Source organism: Globicephala melas, chromosome 10, assembly GCF_963455315.2.
Source record: "Globicephala melas chromosome 10, mGloMel1.2, whole genome shotgun sequence".
Classification (NCBI taxonomy): domain Eukaryota; kingdom Metazoa; phylum Chordata; class Mammalia; order Artiodactyla; family Delphinidae; genus Globicephala; species Globicephala melas.
In genome coordinates, this window is record NC_083323.1 from 99541332 (window position 1) to 99559707 (window position 18376).

Consider the following 18376-nt stretch of genomic DNA (forward strand, 5'->3'; position numbering starts at 1 on the left):
AGTCCCACTTATTTATTTTTGCTTTGTTGCTTGCACTTTTGGTGTTGTATCCCAAAAATCATTGCCAACACCAATGTCAAGGAGCTTTTTCCCTATGTTTTCTTCTAGGAGTTTTATGGTTTCAGGTTCCTTCCATTTAAGTCTTTAATCAATTTTGAGTTAATTTGTGAGTGGTGTAAGATAGGTGTCTAGTTTCATTCTTTTTCATATGAATATCCAGTTTTCCCAGCACCATTTGTTGAAGAGACTGTCTTTTCTCCATTGGGTATTCTTGGCCCCCTTTTCAAATTAGTTGACTGTATACACAGGGGTTTATTTCTGGGCCCTCAATTCTGTTCTGTTGGTCTATGTGTCTGCTTTTATGCCAGTACTGTACTGTTTTGATTACTATAGTTTTGTAATATAGTTTGGTATCAGGAAGTGTTGATACCTCCAGCTTTGATCTTCTTTCTCAAGATTGCTTTGGCTATCTTTCCTGGTTCTGTATGATTTTTAGGGTTGTTTTCTCTATTTCTGTAAAAAATGCCATTGGAATCTTGGTGGCGGTTGAGTTGAATCTATAGATGGCTTTGGGTAGTATGGGCATTTTAGTAGCATTAATTCTTCTGATTCATAAACGGGCTATCTTTCCATTTGTGTCTTCATCAATTTCTTTTATCAAAATCTTGTAGTTTTCAGCATACAGATTTTTCAGCTCCTTGGGTGAAGTTATTCTTAAGTATTTTATTTTTTTTAATGCCATTGTAAATGAGATTGTTTTCTTTATTTCTTTTTCAGATAGTTTGTTGTTAGTCTATAGAAATGCAACTGACTTTTGTATGTTGATTTTTGAATCCTGCAACTTTACTGAACTTGTTTATTAGTTCTAACAGTTTTTTGGTCAAATCTTTAGGGTTTTCTACATATAAAATCATGTTATCTTCAAACAGACAATTTTACTTCTTCCTTTCCAAATTGGATGCATTTTATTTCTTTTTCTTGCCTGATTGCTCTGGCTAGGACTTTAGTACTATGTAGAGGATGAGTGATAAGAATGGGCACCCTTGTCCCTGATCTTAGAGGAAAAGCATTCAGCCTTTTACCACTGAGCGTGATGTTAGCTGCAGGCTTGTCACATATGGCCTCATTGTGTTAAGGTATGTTCCTTCTCTTCAATTTGTTGAGAATATTTATCATGAGAGGATGTTGAATTTTGTCAGATGCTTTTTCTGCATCTGTTGAGATGATCATATGATTTTCTGTCTTTCATTTCGTTTATGTGATGTATCACATTTATTGATTTGCTTATGTTGAAACATCCTTGCGTCCCAGGGATAGATCCTCCTTGATCGTGAAATATGATCTTTTTAACGTGCTGTTGAATTTGATGTGCTTTGGTTGAGAATTTTTGCATCTATATTCAGCAGGGATACTGTCCTGTAGTTTTCTTTTCTTCTGGTACCCTTATCGACTTTGGTATCAGAGTAACGCTGGCCTCATGAAATGAGTTTGGGAATATTCCCTGCTCTTCGGTTTTCTGGAAGCATTTGAGAAGGATTGGCATTATTTCTTTAATTTTTTTTTTTTTTTTTTTTTTTTTTTTGCGTTACGTGGGCCTCTCACTGCCCTAGCCTCTCCCATTGCAGAGCACAGGCTCCGGACGCGCAGGCTCAGCGGCCATGGCCCACGGGCCCAGCCGCTCCGCGGCATGTAGGATCTTCCCAGACCTGGGCACGAACCCATGTCCCCTGCATCGGCAGGCAGACTCCCAACCACTGCGCCACCAGGGAAGCCCTTCTTTAATTATTTGGTAGAATTCACCGGTGAAACCATTTGGTCCTGGGCTTTTCCATGTTGGTGCTCAGAGTCCTGCCCTGAGGCACCGGTTCCAGGGCCTGAATTAGAACTAACACTTGTGATCCCGCCCAGGGCTGAGATGCTAACTGCTCTACGCGTCCCCCATCTCTCTCTGGCGGGGGACAGGAGCAGCCAGTGCCCTGTGGCCTTTCCTGCTCTTCTGTTCCTCCCCAGGGGACGAGGTAAAAAACTTTAGTGGAGTTTGCGAATATTCAAGGAAAAAGTACTCGCTAGGGTCCAGGCCAGGGCCGCCAGTCCTGCAGCTTGGCTTCCGACGCCCTGGGTTCGGGGGACAGCAGCCTCCGAGGACACACCCACCTGGTTCTGAACACAAGATGTTCTTCACTCCCTCCTACACGCAGCCCCTCATGGGGTCCTGCCGACTTTGTCCCCACGTGGCATGTGATTTAAATCCCGGCCTTTCACACAGAGCTGCCTGAACAATCCTCTGTTGACCAGGAGGCCGACCCTGTTGATAACTCCTCTCTGAGAGCCCTAGACAGTGTACATTTCTGCCTTTAAAAATTGAATTTCCAGGTGAATAAAAACAAAACACAAAAGTCCGAGAAGACTTTTTCCGTGCTGTGTGTTTTTTCCTCTCTCAGAGTAGACGCGGATGAGGATGACCTGGAGGAAGAACATGTAACTAAGGTGAGACACCAGGTCCTGGGTCTCCTGTGACTGACCTGGGTCCAGGGAGGAGGTGGGAGCCCCCGAGTCTCCAGGTGCTTGGCAGGGGGGCTGGGTCCCCGGGAGACGCCTGCGCCCCAGGGCGTCGAGGGGCGGCCTTTCCACCGGGGGTGGCAGGAGGTGGGGGACGGGTGCTCTGCCCCTGGCTCTCAGTGGCTTGTCCCCTGTCCTCTGGTCTGAATTTGCATTTGCCTGGGGTGCTGGGAGCTGTGTGTGGTTCTGACGCTGCTCAGGCTTCGTGTGTGTGGGACTTCGGGTTTTCTCTGTTGACATTAGAAACCCCCCACCCCCCTTTTCCTCTCTTCCTCCCCGGCTCTCCTAAATCTTGGAGGGGCGCACAGAGAGGTGAGCTCAGCCTCCTCCTGCTTCGCCCCCCAAGCCCTGGGAAGTGCATGGGGGCCCGCCCGCCCCGCTTCCCCCTACACCCTGGACTCTCGGAGTCCTCCCTGTGTCAGGAGCCACCACTGAGGGGAAACTCCCTTTCCTGAGATGACCGAGCCTCCCAGAGGGGCAGGAGCAGGGGCCCAGCATGACCCGGGTGGGGGGACGCCCTGGCCTGAGGGCTCTCAGAGGTCTGCCCGGGGGCAGTCGCCTTCCTTAGGTCTGTGTCCCGGGTGCCCTCTCCATTCCCTCGGCCTCTCAGGCCCCAGCCCTCCTTGCTGTGCCGAGAACGTTTGGGGCTGACAGTCTGCCCTGAACCCCGCTACCCCGAGCAGATTTACTACTGCAGTCGGACGCACTCGCAGCTGGCCCAGTTCGTGCATGAGGTACAGAAGAGCCCCTTCGGCAAGGACACTCGGCTTGTGTCCCTGGGCTCTCGGCAGGTAAGCGCAGGGCCGGGCAGGCGAGCAGGGCGGGCGGGACCGGCCCCTGTGCCTTGCTGGTCCTTGGAAGGAAGGACCTGCTCCTGGAAGGCGGGCAGGCCCGGTGGCTTGCTCTGTGTCGCTTAGCCAGCCCCGTGTCCTTTACCCTCTCCTCTGTCTTGTAGAATCTTTGTGTCAATGAAGATGTGAGAAAGCTAGGTTCTGTGCAGCTCATCAATGACCGCTGTGTGGAGCTGCAGAGAAGCAAACACGGTAGCCTCCAGCGCCCCGAGGCTGTAGGGAGGGCCTCTGGGACCGTGTGCAGCCCTGGGACGGGGGAAACGGTGGGAACGAGGGCAGAGCAGACCAGGCTTCCTTCCTAAAGAGCCTCACGTGGGGAAAAGGTCTTTTTGCTTTTTAGTCTGGATCTAGTCCAGTACCCTGGCTAGGAGGCGATATCATAGGCCTCTTCTAGAGAAGACGAGGTAAAATGCCAGGATGTTTCGAAGAGTCCGTAAGCAGCAGTTCCGGAAGGGTTTAGCGGCCCCGCCCCGTGGTACAGACCCCTTCTGGCCCCGCGGTCAGAACCTCAGCTGAGGTTCTTTCTGCCTTTGCCCCTGTGCCTGCGCCCCTCAGAGAAGAAGAGCGTCGTCGAGGAGGAGAAGCCCGGGCGGAGGAGGAGGCTGGAGCCGCGGGCCACCTGCCCCTTCTACAACCATAAGCAGCTGCAGCTCCTCCGGGACGAGGTCCTGTTGGAGGTGAAGGACATCGAGCAGCTGGTGGCCCTGGGGAAGGAGGCTCGGGCCTGTCCCTACTACGGGAGCCGGTTCGCCATTCCAGCAGCCCAGGTGAAGACCCCGGAGGCTGGGCGGTGGCTCTCGGCTCTGAGCGGGGCCCAGGAGGGAGTTCTCACTCCTCTTTTGGTTCAGGAGGGTGTCACTGGCCGTGGTTGTCTGCCCGACACACCGCCCACTGAGGACACGTCACCCACTCTCTCCTGGTACATAGGGTTGGAGGAGGCCCCAGGTGCCTAGGTGGCTCTGGGCTGCAGGGACAGTTGGCGTCCTGGGGGATGGCGCATTAGCGCCAGGGCAGAAACTAGAGTGCCGTGGGGAGCTACGGGACGCAAAGGTCTTTCCAGGTGCCCTTTGGGTGCGTGGTCGTCCCACCTCGCGCACCTGCCTGCAGCACAGGTGGAGACCCTTCCCTAGACTTGCTGTATGGAGTCAAAAATGATATCATTGTTATTTGGTGGTATGATTTAACTGTTTTCTTTCTACTCCCTTAATTTGAATGACTTTTGGAAATAACGTATCGTTTATGGAGAATTTCATATAATCAAGAGAAGACTTCCATAGATTTTTAAAGATGCAGGGAACTGTGTTAGTAATAACATTACCTGGCAGTTAGATGCTTGTCAGTGTGCTGCCCGGAACTGAGTGTGAGGGTCACTGAGAAACTGGGGAGCCCACCCAGCCTCACGGTGGTCTCAGCCCTCCTGGGGTCTGGACACACTTGGGTGCCAATGTAGTGAGATATCCTGAAACTCTTATGATCTCGACTTTTTAAGGCACTTTGCATGTCGTTTTTGTTTATAGTAGCCCACTGAAATAGCTAAGGCAGGTATTATTCATATTCTACACGTGAGGACCCCCGGGGCCTAGAAGGGTTAAGTGATTGATCTGTTTTCTCACAGCAGATGAGTAGCGGAGCCAGTGTTAAAACCTGGGCCTTAAGTTTCCAGTTTTTTGGATTTTCACTTTATCGGTATCCTTTTAACTGGAAAATCGTCATAACAACACGGCACCTAAGAAATTGACAGAGTGCTTTCATTTTTGTTACCCCGCCTCCCCCCCCTTAACCCTCATTTGAGATAGACTTCCTCAAGCCCGTTTTGCAGACGAGGAAACCGAGGCTCAGAAAGGTTGCCTGTCCCAGAGTCAGACAGCTGGGAAGTGGCGGCCCCAGGGCCAGAACCCGGGGCTGCTTTCTGGGCCCAGTGCTGTCACAGCGTGTTGAGGGACCTTGGTGCGTTGGGGGCGCAGAAGGGGCTCTGCAGCAGGGGCTCCAGGCCCCTCCGCCCTTCCGCCCTTGGTCCACTCGGAAGTGCAGTCGGCTCCAGTTTTATCTGTTCTGTAGCTGATGTCTCACATAAGACTTTCCGGGGAAGGTTCTCCAGCTCAAAGCACAGTGCACTGCTCTAGCTTTCTCTCCGGAGTGCCCGCCTACGCGTGTTCCGGGGGCTGGGCCCGCCCACTGTGGGACGGGTCCTGCTCCCGCCTCAGGCCGCCTCTCCCCCTCCAGCTGGTGGTGCTGCCCTACCAGATACTGCTGCACGCGGCCGCCCGGCAGGCGGCGGGGATCCGGCTGCAGGGCCAGGTCGTGGTCATCGACGAGGCCCACAACCTGATCGACACCATCACCGGCATCCACAGCGTGGAGGTCAGCGGTTCCCAGGTGGGTCGGCCTCTGCCTTCCCAGGCCAGGGCCTGCCGTGGGGGGCAGCGGGCGCGCTGAGCCGAGGCCGGGGACCCCCAGCGTGACCGAGGACGGGACCCAGCCCAGGCAGCGGGCGCTTCGCTTGCTTCTCCCCAGCCTGTGTCGCCCAGAGTCCTCCGGGCCAGGGTGCTGCTAACTAGGTCTCCGTGAGCCGGATGGTGGGATGAGAAGCAGGGGTCCTTGTGCAGCTGGTTGTTACTGTTGATACTGCTTTGAGGGATGCTCGAGGTTTCTGAAAGCCGCTGTTCATTGCCCATTATGTGCCCTGCACCACGTCTTCACGCTATGTGCCCTGCACCACATCTTCACGCTGACTCTGCGTCGGGCTGGTGGCTGTTTTACGTAGAGACTCGGAGGCTGAGAGAGGGTTAAGCGCTGCCCCTGAGGTCAGCCTGGGATTTGACCAGCGGTTTCTGACCCTCAAGCCCACGTGACACCCACCCCCTGGACTGCCCAGTGCCGGCTGGCCTGGACTGAGCCGTGATGGTTGCCTGGAACCGGCTCTCCCAGCAGACAGCATGTCTTTCCCACCCCAGGAAGCACTAGCAGGGACGTTCGTTATCTGCAAGTCATCGTCTTCCCCTTTCCCTGACCCTCCGCGGATGCCACTGCACCAGCGCCCCTTCACCTCGACTGCCCCCCAAGTGTCCTCGCTGGCGTTGTCCAGGCATCATCGAGGGCGTCTCTGGCACGGCCCCAGGCTGCTGGTCTAGGGCCTGCTCTGCCATCACATCGCTCTCTGTTCTCCCTCCAGCTCTGCCAGGCCCACTCCCAGCTGCTCCAGTACATGGAACGATATGGGTGAGACGTTGCCCCCCGAGGGGTTGGGAAGGCCCCACTCAGCCTCGGCACCCCAAAGCCAGCCTGCGAGAGGAGGCACCGGGGTAGCATCTGGCCGGGCCCAGCATGATGGGGGCCAGCGTGCTTTCGCCTCCTGTTCGTTAGGCGTGCACCCCAGGAGGCCGTGCAGGCCCTGGGCCACAGTGAGCCGCCCTTCTGGGAGAGTGTGTGTAGCTCGTGAGCCGGTTGGGAAGACAGCAGACAGGAGGGCCTCAGCTCAGCACCGGGAGGGGAAGCCGGGGTTCTCCCGCCGATGTCCACTGGCTTCTCCCCAGGAAGCGCTTGAAGGCCAAGAACCTGATGTACATCAAGCAGATCCTGTACGTGCTGGAGAAGTTCGTGACGGTGCTGGGCGGTAAGGAGCATCCCCGCCCCGCGGCCAGCTGCTGAGCCTGCTGGGCTCCGTTCCCCGGACGCCAGTCAGGACCCCTGGGGTTTCTGTCTCTCAGGAATCGCCTTGGCCATTGACTTAGAGAATTCTTATTTGTCCGGCCTTAGACCTTTGTTTAGAGCCCTGGTTGATTTGCCCCTGTTCTGAGTCCTTTTTATTTTGCCAGGCCCGACCCCACAAGTGGCAGTAATAATAATATATTGTGATAGAAATGTGTGTATGACACTTTACGTCACAGTGATGGGACTCGGGACTCGGGTGCTCCTGTGAGGAAGGCGGCGCAGGCACGGTAACCCTCAGGCCAGTAAACTGAAGCCCGGAGCAGAGGTGACCGGCCTGTGGTTCGTGAGCCCGGTGAGAGGGACTGGAGTCTTCTGGCTCCGGGGCCCACACTTCTTGGCATCATTCGGAGCCACACGACTTCCCTCTGGCAGTTCCTGTGCAAGCTTTTATAGAAGCTGAAGGGCAGAAAGGCAGCAGGGCTTTTCGGGGGGATCTGTCTCACGTTGATGCTCTTCACTGGGTCTCTGCCGTGCAGCCTGGGTGTCTCCTGCTGGCGCCCGTGTGGAGTGGGGTGTCCCTATCCCCGCCTCCTCGGAGGATGTGGGAAAGGATGACATCGCCAGGCTTGGGCTGCGTGTGCACGTGGGTCAGACCTTGAGTCCCCCCCTCCCCCTTCGTGGGGCCTTTGGGTGCTGTAAATGGCAGAAGACCCCTTCAGATAGGAGCGTTCTTACTCGATAACTACAGAGCAGAGGGGGAAGATGGGGGCCAGAGGCCCACCGTCCTGACCTGTTTGATTCTCTTTTGTAGGGAACGTTAAGCAAAGCCCCAATACCCAGAGCCTGTCTCAGGCAGGTAAGAGCAGGTGGGAGCCGTTTCTGAGCTGCCCTCTGGGGCGCGGAGGCCACGGTCCTCAGAGCGAGGGCTTCAGGGCCCTTCGCTTGTTTGCCCTTAGGGACGGAGCTGAAGACCGTCAGCGACTTCCTCTTTGAGAGCCAGATCGACAACATCAACCTGTTCAAGGTAGGTTTTCACCTTTGTGTGGCACATCCAGGTTCCTTTTCTGCCCGCCCCCCGTGGGCGGAACAGCGTTAAGACGGTGGAAGGAATAGAAAGGAAATTCCTTCTGTCCTTGAGCAGCCTCGAGGTCCGAGGGTCTGTAGAGTTACTGTACCTGACCCTCACACACAGCTCATGTCGCAGGAGGGCAGTCTTCAGCCTGGGGCGGAGGGTCACGGGGAGCCATGCCTTCCTCTCTGTATAATAAGCGGACGCTCGCAGGTGCCTCCCCTCCACCTGTCTTCGGGCACAGTCTTCCCGGGCGCTGGGCAGAGCACGAATGACTTTGCAATCCAGCTGTCAGGCTGAGGTGCCTGAGAGCGCGGCTAGGGTGCTTGGCCTGGGTTGGGCCCAGCCTCAACCTTTGCTCCCTCCAGATGGGGCACAGGCTCTGTCGCTTGACAGACCACCTTAGTGAGTCTGGTTTGCTGACGACACAGAGCACCGTGTCCAAGGCAGCGCGTGGGTCCCGTGACTCCAAGGGAGGGGCACCACGTCATTCAGCCTCCCCAGCTGAGGAGGACAGCACGCCGCACACACGAGGGTGCTGGTGGTGCTCGGTGGAGCCCAGGGCAACCCGGCTGTGTGGGCTCAAGGCCCCGCTCCCCCTTCCCCTTCACACCAGCTGCCCCCTGGCCTGGTCGCTGCCATCCCCCACCAGGCGGGCGGCAGGCCGAATGGCCTTGGACTCCTTTCCCCCTCACCTCGCATCCACACGCTGCCAGGCCCTGACCCCGTGCTCTCATCCCACAGCTGCTGCCCCAGAGCAGGCGCTTGCCCTCCTCGCTCCTTTCTGGTCTCTGGTCCTGTTCTCTGCCTCGTGTCTTTTTTACAGACTACAGTCCAGTGACGTTTTTTCTTTTTTCTCTTTGGCCACACCACGCAACTTGCAGGGTCTTTAGTTCCCTGACCAGGAATCAAACCTGCACCCTCGACAGTGAAAGCGCGGGGTCCTAACCACTGGACCACCAGGGAGTTCCCCAGTGAATCTTCTTTTTTTAACAACTTTATTGGAGTATAATTACTCTACAATGGTGTGTTCATTTCTGCTATACGTAACACATATCTCCATATCCCCTCCGTATCCCACCCCTCTAGGTGGTCACAGGGCACCGAGCTGATCTCCCTGTGCTATGCGGCTGCTTCCCGCTAGCTATCTGTTTTACACTTGGTAGTATATATAAATCCATGTCACTCTCTCACTTCATCCCAGCTTACCCTTCCCCGCTGTGTCCTCCAGTGTGTTCTCTACGTCTGTGTGCATCTTTATTCCTGCCCAGCCCCTAGGTTCATCAGTACCGTTATTTATTTATTTATTTACTTATTTTTTGGCTGTGTTGGGTCTTCATGGCTGCACACAGGCTTTCTCTAGTTGTAGCGAGCGTGGGCTACTCTTTGTTCCGGTGCACAGGCTCCTTGTTGTGGTGGCTTCTCTTCTTGCAGAGCATGGGCTCTAGGCGCGCGGGCTTCGGTAGTTGTGGCACATGGGCTCAGTAGTCGTAGCTCGCAGGCTCTAGAGCACAAGCTCAGTAGTTGCGGCACGCGGGCTCAGTAGTTTGGCACGCGGGTTCAGTAGTTGTGGCTTGCGGGCTCTAGAACGCAGGCTCAGTAGTTGTGGTGCACGGGCTTAGTTGCTCCACAGCATGTGGGATCTTCCCGGCCCAGGGCTCGAACCTGTGTCCCCTGCATTGGCAGGTGGATTCTTAACCACTGCGCCACCAGGGAAGTCCCAGTACCATTTTTTTAAAATTCCATATATATGTGTTAGCATGTGGTATTGTTTTTCTCTTTGTGACTTACTTCACTCTGTATGACAGACTCTACGTCCATCCACCTCACCACACATATAACGCAATTTCGTTTCTTTTTATGGCTGAGTAATATTCCATTGTATATATGTGCCACATCTTCTTTACCCATTCATCTGTCGATGGACACTTAGGTTGCTTCCATGTCCTGGCTATAGTAGATAGTGCTGCAAGGAATATTGTGGTACATGACTCTTTCTGAATTACGGTTTTCTCATCCCCAGTGAATCTTAATGGAAGATGGCCCCTTTTCAGAGATCTTCAGGGGCTCCACACCCCTCATCTTGCACATTGTGCTCACAACCAAGCTCCTCCACATGCCCCTGACGTAGCCCAGCTCTCCCTTTTTTTTTTTTGCGGTACTCGGGCCTCTCACTGTTGTGGCCTCTCCCGTTGCGGAGCACAGGCTCCGGATGCGCAGGCTCGGTGGCCATGGCTCACGGGCCCAGCCGCTCCGCGGCATGTGGGATCCTCCTGGACCGGGGCACGAACCCACGTCCCCTGCATCGGCAGGCGGACTCTCAACCACTGCGCCACCAGGGAAGCCCCAGCTCTCCATTTTGGGTCATGCTTTTGCTCATAGGATTTTTTAAAAACTACCTCTTAATCCTCAAGGTCCAGCTTTGCTGTCATGGTGCAGGAGAGCAGAGGGGACGTGGCCGTCACCAAGCACCATTAGAGAGGAGAGGCTGTGCTGTGCTGCCGAGTCCCTTCTGTGGCAGGGCACCGTGTGCGCGCGCACGTGTGTGTGTGTGTGTATATGCGTGTGTGCGCGCATGCGCACGCAGCGGGGGGGACAGTGGCAGAGGGGAGGCCTCAGGCAGGAGGGTGATGCGACCACAAGAGGCGCTTTGGGCACCTAGGGGGTGGCGTGGGCCTGCTCCTGTTGTTTGGAAGGTGGCTTTCTCCAGCTGGATTTGTTTTCCCGGCGCCTCTGGCTGGGTTTGCTTTCGCAGGTGAAGCGCTACTGTGAAAAGAGCATGGTCAGCAGAAAGGTACGTGTCCCTTTGCGCGGGCCCCCGTCGCTGTCCTCCGTGCGTCTCTTCTCCTGGCCTGCCGAACCTCCGAACGCCCTGTCTCTGTGCTCACCATGCGGCAGCTCGCCAGGGGCGGGGAGGGGCCCGTCCGGCTCCCTCTCACAACCACTGCTCTCATCCCTGTCCCAGCTCTTCGGCTTCACAGAGAGGTACGGGGCGGTCCTGGCGCCCTCCAGGGAGCAACCCAAACTGTCCGGGTTCCAGCACTTCCTGCAGAGCCTGCAGCCGGGGATGACTGCGGGTGAGTCAGAGGGGGAGCCTGGGCAAGAGTTAGCCTTACTCACGCATGGTCTTCCCGGAGGATGGCTTTAGCCCAGGTGCAGGGAGCCCCCTGCTGTCCGGGCTCCCAGACCCTCCTCCTTCCTCTGCTCTGTGCAGCTCCTGCAGCCCCCGCGGAGGAGGGGGAGGACAGGGCACCGCGGCCCGCTTCCCCGCTGATGCACATCGAAGGCTTCCTCGCAGCTCTCACCACTGCCAACCAGGATGGCAGGGTCATCCTGAGCCGTCAAGGTAACCCCGGGAGGAGCCAGCCTGGGGCCAGGCTGCTTTACTTCCATCTGGTACCCCACCAGCTTGGGACGCAGAAATGGGTGAAAACTGGCCACCTGTGACCCACGCCAGTAGTCGAGGGGGTGAGGAGGGATGAAGAGGTGCTGGGCTGCTGGCTGGTCTCGGGCGAGGTTGCCAGAGACTCCGCGTAGCCCAGTGCGAAGGTCAGGTGGGCTTTGTTGGAGTCGTGGCTCCATCACCTATGAGCTGCATGACTTGGACCAGTTTCTCCCTAAATCTCAGTTCTTCATGTGAAAAGGGAGACAGTCCTGCCATCTACCTCAGGGTTGTCCTGGAGATGAGATGGGTCTAATTTAAAGAGAAAGTCGTATCTCTTATGGCTTCTACATGGACCCGACTGGACATCCCCTTTGTCTCAGGCAGATGGAGGTCTCTGTTGGGCCTGCACCTGCCCTTCTCCATGTAGCTGTCTTTCTCTTTTAGGCAGCCTCAGTCAGAGCAGCCTCAAATTCCTGCTCCTGAATCCAGCCGTGCACTTTGCCCAGGTGGTAAAGGAATGCCGGGCGGTGGTCCTCGCAGGGGGTACCATGCAACCGGTAAGGACACGGCGCAGCCTCTCGCGCCCAGCTGCTGGGATGGGGAGGATGTAGCATCAGGCCTCTTTCCATCCTGTGAGTCCCCCGACCAGAAGGGGGTTAGCTTGAGCCAGCCACGCAGTGTCCACTAGGTGGCGCTGCTGTTCTGTGTCGTGGCTGGGTCTGGGGTGGGGTGGGCACTGCCCTGCCCTGGTGTTCCTGTAGCCACTTCTCCAGAGAAAGCCATTCTGGAGCTTCAGACCCAGAATGGAGTGCCTTTCCATTCCTGTACCCACCATAGATACAACCTTCTCTTTCTTTGATAAATTTAAGTTTTAGTATACGTATTTAGGAAACTGTTATATTTTCATTGTAGGGAGCAGAGACAAGCAAAAACAGGAAATAGATCATAATTCCACCAGCAAAAATTCGTTTTGGCGTATATCGTTCCAGTAGTCTTTGTACTCATAGTTTTTACAAATACACATACATATTTAAAAAACGAAAACAAAAATGGTATCTCCACATGCTGCTGTTGTAATTTGCTTTTCTCATTCAGCAGCAAAGCATCTTCAGCATTTTTCCTTGTCAGCGAATATGCATTTATCCTGCCCAACTCTGGCTGCACTTCATTCCGTATGTGAATATGTTACATACGATCACCCTTCTTTTGTCAGGTATCTAGGCGATTTGCAGTTCTTCTGTTTTAACTGGTAGAGTGGGAGATACAATTGCATCTCTGCACAGCGGTCACTTCCTTAGGATGTGTCTTAGAACCAAGACTTACTGGCTGAAAGGCAAAGGCTCTTCAACCTCCTCAAGCCGTCAGCTCCCAACCTCAGCTTCCTGTTAGAGTCACCCCTGTAGCTGTATTATTTTTCCATTTTTCTTTTTTGTGTATAGAAGTAGACTTTTATTCACTGGTGTATTAGAATCATTTATAGTTGCTGTTTTTTGTTGCTGTTGTTTTTTAATTATTTTTGGCTGCGCTGGGTCTTCGTTGCTGCACGCGGGCTTTCTCTAGTTGTGGTGAGCGGGGGCTACTCTTCATTGCAGTGTGCAGTCTTCTCATTGCGGTGGCTTCTCTTGTTGCGGAGCACGGGCTCTAGGCACGTGGGCTCAGAAGTTGTGGCTTGCGGGCTCAGTAGTTGTGGCGCGCAGGCTCTGTAGTTGTGGCACACGGGCTTAGTTGCTCCGTGGCATGTGGGATCTTCCTGGACCAGGGCTCGAACCCGTGTCCCCTGCATTGGCAGGTGGATTCTTAACCACTGCGCCACCAGGGAAGTCCACAGTCGCTGTTTTTGACGCTCAGATTTTCTGAGACTTGGCCTGTGGGAACCCCTCATGCTGCTTTGGTCCCTTTGACATGGCCCCCTTAGTCTTGGGATGCTTCCCTGCTTTCAGCACAAAAAATGTCCCGGGCTCACCTTAACACTTTCCTTGCCCCAGACCTGGAATCATTCATTTGTCCAGGGTGCCCTGGTTTCTTCAAAGGGGGATTGGTACTTAGAAACCAACATCTGGGAGCTAGGGCGTTCATAGTGCTCCTGGGTCGTCACCGTTTATAGGCCATTTCAGGGGACAGACCTAGGGAATAGTTTTCAGACATTATGAGTCCACAGTGACATTTCTGTATCAAAATCAGTCATTTTACTTGACCTTACGTAGTATCTGTTACACTGCAGTTTGATTTCTTATCACATTAACATAATTACTTATTTGCTCTATCTCAAATATACTTAAAATAGTTTCAAAATTATACCAGTATTCTGGGACTTCCCTGGCGGTCCAGTGGTTAAGACTCTGCACTCTCAGTGTAGGGGGAACAGGTTCGATCCCTGGTCGGGGAGCTAGGATCCCACATGCAGCACAGTGTGCCCCCCAACAAAAAAAAAAATTATACCAGTATTCTAACAAGAAACTACTGATTGAATTCATTTACATGCATTTATTTTTTGCCTTTAAAGTACCCCACTAAGGATATGTGGTCATTAGTGATACAAAGTCACTTGAAGTCAAGCTTTTCTCTGTGTGGCTATATTCTGAGTTTGATAGGGAGGTAGGCTTTCAGTTTTTGTTTTCAATTTTAGTTTGTCTTTTTACTTTATGTTCTTAAAAATGTCCACATCTGTATGGTTCAAAAGTCGAAACTATATAGCAAGACGTATTCAGAGAGTCTCACCTCTGTCCCTCTTCAAACCGTTCCCCATTCCCAAAGGTAATCATTTTTATTAGCTACTGGTCTATTCCTCCAGTGTTTCGTTCTAATTTTTTTTTTTGCAAAGATGAGCAAATTTTTTTTCCTTTTTAATTTTTTTTTTTTTTTTTTTTTTTTTTTTTTGCGGTACACGGGCCTCTCACTGTTGTGGCCTCTCCCGTTGCGGAGCACAGGCTCCTGACGCGCAGGCTCACAGGCCATGGCTCACGAGCCCAGCCGCTCCACGGCATGTGGGATCTTCCCGGACCAGGGCACAAACCCGTGTCCCCTGCATCGGCAGGCGGACTCCCAACCACTGCGCCACCAGGGAAGCCCTCCCTTTCCTTTCTTACATTAAGGGGAGCTCAGTCAGCTTTAACTTCCCAGCATGCTCTGGCGATCACACGTTAGCAGTGCACAGGGTGGTCTGCGTTCCTTCTGTTAGCTGCATGGTCGTCTGCTGGGGGAGTAGCTCCTTCGGCCAGTCTCTCTTGAAATGCAGAATGTTACGGATAACCTCGCAGGGACTGTCCTTGCGCATATGTTTGGTTTGTGGAGCTGTACTTCAGGGGAGATGCCTAGATAGGGGATTGTGGGTTAAAAGTAAACATATGTCTACTTTGTTAAATAGTGTCAAATTCCCCTTCCACAGGAGTCGTGCTATCCTGTGGCCCACAGGCAACATATAAGAATGCCTGGTTCTCCAGAGAGCAGTCAGACCTTGGGATTTTTGCCAGTTTGATAGGTGAAAACCCGGAGCTCTTTAAAAATACAAATGCATATGTCTTCCCACTAGAGATTCTTATTCAGTAGTTTGGGCTGGGCCCTGACCATATATATATGTTTTAAATTCCGAGTGGTGATTTTGTTGCATAGCCAGGGTTTAGAACCACTGTTTCAAATTGCTGAATTTCTCTTGCTGTTCCCACAAGTGGTTTAAATGAGGCTGCCAACACTGGGTATCATTATTTATTTTTTTTCTTTTAACGAATCTGTTACCAGCCTTTCCTTTTGCCTCTCTTTTCTGTTCTTACGTACTTGTCGCCTCCTGGCCCAGGCCTCTGGGAGGTGACAGAGCTGGCTTTGTGGTCTGCAGGTGTCCGACTTCCGGGAGCAGCTGCTGGCGTGTGCCGGGGTGGAAGCTGAGCGCGTGGTGGAGTTCTCCTGTGGTGAGGACCCATGCCCAGGGTGTCGAGGCTGGGCCTCGTGTCACTGTTCAGCCGTGTGCTGTTGTCAGGCCCGGGGGCTGAGGCCACAAGAGGGCAGTTCCTCGCGAGCTCCCCATCTCCAGGCTCTCCTGCTCTGCGTCCCCGGTGTCTGCACGGAGAGGCCTGGGCATCGCTGAGTCGGTCCCGTGTGGAAACGGGGTGGGGGGCGGGGGCTGTGAATTGCTCTTCCTAGTCTGGAAGACAGGGTCGGGGGAAGCTCTTACTGGACTCTGCCTTGCGGGACAGTCGACTCCACTTCAGCCTCACTGGGTCTCGCCAGGTCACGTGATCCCTGCAGACAACATCCTGCCCCTCGTCATCTGCAGCGGGCCCTCCAACCAGCAGCTGGAATTCACGTACCAGAAGAGAGAGCTGCCTCAGATGGTCCGTACCAGGCAGCCTGCCTTCCCACGGCCTTTGCGGGGGCAGGAGGCAGACTTCGGGCTGGGGGCACCCTGCCCCGGGCCGAGCATTCAGGCGCTGGGCTCTCCCATCACAGCTGGCACAGGGTGGGCAGGATCTAGAAGTTTACCACGGAAGGTCTGGGCCATCTCCAGCCTCATGCCTTCGGCTGCTGAGGACGTTTTCTTTAAACGAAGCTCACGAGCAGGCTGCTCAGTGCCTTTGGTTCTCTTGCCGTCTGGCTTTGCGGGCTCCGCCTGGGCAGGAATGCGGGTGTTGGGGGCACACCTCTAGTGGCATGCCTGGGGTTTTCAGTGCCTGATTGGTCACAGACGGGGCTTAATCCCCAGCAGGATGTTGGGAGTTGGAGAACAGTGGACTGAGCGGCATCCCATAGTGGGTTTGGCTCTGGTGTGCCAGCACGTGGTGTGTCACAGATGCTACCAGGCGCCAGAAGCATCATCGGGTGTGTGGTAGGGAGGGTGGCACATTCCGCCCCGGGGAGCCACCTGGCCGTGCTCCCCCGCAGTCACCCGTGGGTCGCTGTACTTGGCTTTGAGCCTTTTTGGGGGGCTTCAGGAATGGCTCCGTGGCAGGTTCCTTGTCTTCCCTCCCTAGATGGATGAGATGGGTCGCATCCTCTGTAACCTGTGCAACGTGGTGCCGGGAGGGGTGGTCTGTTTCTTTCCCTCCTATGCGTACCAACGCCAGGTCCACGCCCACTGGGACAAGAGTGGCCTGCTGGCCCGCCTGGCTGTCAGGAAGAAGGTGAGTGGCTGCTCTGCTGGACTTCCCACTCAAGAGGACGCTGGCACCCAGAGCTCCTCCTTGCATTTCTTGTGTGCGGGGGCTTCCGCTAGTTCCTTACCTCCGCTTCCAATCCCTGATAACCATCCAGGGCATCTCCCCAAGGGCCCTGGCCCTGTGGGCTTCTCCAGTCCCCAGTCTGGAAAACATAAGGCCAAGAGCCACCCAAGACCCAGGCATTCTGAAACCCTTTTCTGGGAGACATTATATGTTTACCTTCAGATATTTCAGGAGCCCCAGAGAGTGAACCAGGTGGAGCAGGTGCTGCTGGAGTATTCCAGGTGCATTCAGGTAAGAGGTGTGGTTCTGAGGCCTTGGGTCCAAAGGGCACGTGGCGCTGGCAGCTGAAAGTACCGTGGCTGGCATCCACGCCCTGGCTCTGCAGCTCTGGGCTGGGTGTTTCCTGCAGCACTGTGGCCAGGCAGGGGGCATGGTGACAGGGGCCCTGATGTTCTCCGTGGTCGGAGGGAAGATGAGTGAAGGCATCAACTTCTCTGACAACCTTGGCCGGTAAGGGGTGGGCTTCCCATCTCCCGCGGCTCTGACACCCACCCATCTGGCACCTTCGGAGTCCACACCCGGGCTGACTGCTCAGGCCCGTCACCCGCGAGGTGCACGGATGCAACAACTCTGGACTTGGCCCTTTGGGGCCAGGTGGAAAATCAGGCAGCCCCTAACTTGATCAGGACTCAGTTCCTTGGTCTAGACTGGATATCTCCGCTGAGAAAACCCTCTCCAGGTGGTAGGGACGAGGGGAGGGAGAGGCGGAAGGAAGTGGAGTGGAGGTGTGGGTGAGGACGGGCCCCTTGTCCTGGGCACCGCGCAGCTGCCGTGACTCGCGTGTGCCTCCGCCCTAGGTGTGTGGTCATGGTGGGCATGCCCTTCCCCAGCATCAGGTCTGCAGAGCTGCAGGAGAAGATGGCTTACCTGGACCAGACCCTCGTGAGTACCGCCAGTGCCTCGGAGGTCAAAGGGAGGGGGCACCCCACGGCTGTGACTCCCCCTTGCCCTGGGACGTGTGTGTCCCGTTTGCTCCAGAGCGATGGGACGCCCCCTCCACAGCCCCTGAGCTTCTCCATGCCATCACCTATCATGCCGGCTGCTGTGCCCATGAGGCCCACGGGTCCCGCTCCAGAGCCCGGCTATGTCACTGTCACTGAGAACACTAGGAGGAGGCAAGAGTCCGCTCTGACGGGTCACCTCCTTTCCCCTTCCCAGCCCCGAGCCCCAGGCCAGGTGCCTCCTGGGAAGGCGTTGGTGGAGAACCTGTGTATGAAGGCCGTCAACCAATCCATAGGTGAGCCTGGACTGACGCTGCTGGCAAGATGGCTGGAGAGTGAGGCGACAGGAAGGAGGGATTTCACCTGCCATCTCTCCAGCCCGAGTGCTGAGCAAGGGGAAGGGGACACAGTAGAAACGCACTGTGGGGGGAGGCAGGTTTAACTCAGACCCCCAACTTCTGTCCCCATCCAGGCAGGGCCATCAGGCATCAGAAGGATTTTGCTAGCATCGTGCTCCTGGACCAGCGGTACGCCCGCCCTCCTATCCTGGCAAAGCTGCCGGCCTGGATCCGGGATCGCGTGCAGGTCAAAGCCACCTTTGGCCCTGCCTTTGCTGCTCTGCGGAAGGTCAGTCCTGCCTTTCTCTCTCGTCCCCAGAACCTCCCACCCCCCCAGCCCCACCCCGCCCCGCCCCCAGCCGGTGTCTCCCT

At 55.0% G+C, this 18376-nt stretch overlaps 1 protein-coding gene across 6 annotated transcripts in view; it reads left to right on the top strand.

Moving 5' to 3' along the window:
• DDX11 (DEAD/H-box helicase 11) overlaps positions 1–18376 on the top strand; it is a 71909-nt gene that overhangs the window by 50621 nt on the left and 2912 nt on the right. For 3 of the 6 annotated variants that reach the window (XM_060306493.1, XM_060306491.1, XM_060306492.1), the window contains 19 exons: positions 2442–2487; positions 3243–3350; positions 3515–3602; positions 3966–4177; positions 5634–5786; positions 6583–6629; positions 6944–7023; positions 7873–7917; positions 8018–8085; positions 10886–11207; positions 11345–11476; positions 11960–12072; positions 15345–15417; positions 15737–15840; positions 16477–16626; positions 16888–16956; positions 17075–17175; positions 17523–17962; positions 18139–18293. In XM_060306493.1, coding sequence (XP_060162476.1) covers positions 2442–2487; positions 3243–3350; positions 3515–3602; positions 3966–4177; positions 5634–5786; positions 6583–6629; positions 6944–7023; positions 7873–7917; positions 8018–8085; positions 10886–11207; positions 11345–11476; positions 11960–12072; positions 15345–15417; positions 15737–15840; positions 16477–16626; positions 16888–16956; positions 17075–17175; positions 17523–17962; positions 18139–18293 — 2506 coding nt within the window. The remainder of the gene's footprint in view (positions 1–2441; positions 2488–3242; positions 3351–3514; positions 3603–3965; positions 4178–5633; positions 5787–6582; positions 6630–6943; positions 7024–7872; positions 7918–8017; positions 8086–10885; positions 11208–11344; positions 11477–11959; positions 12073–15344; positions 15418–15736; positions 15841–16476; positions 16627–16887; positions 16957–17074; positions 17176–17522; positions 17963–18138; positions 18294–18376) is intronic. The other 3 variants (XM_060306495.1, XM_060306494.1, XR_009565543.1) reach the window with 3 other exon arrangements.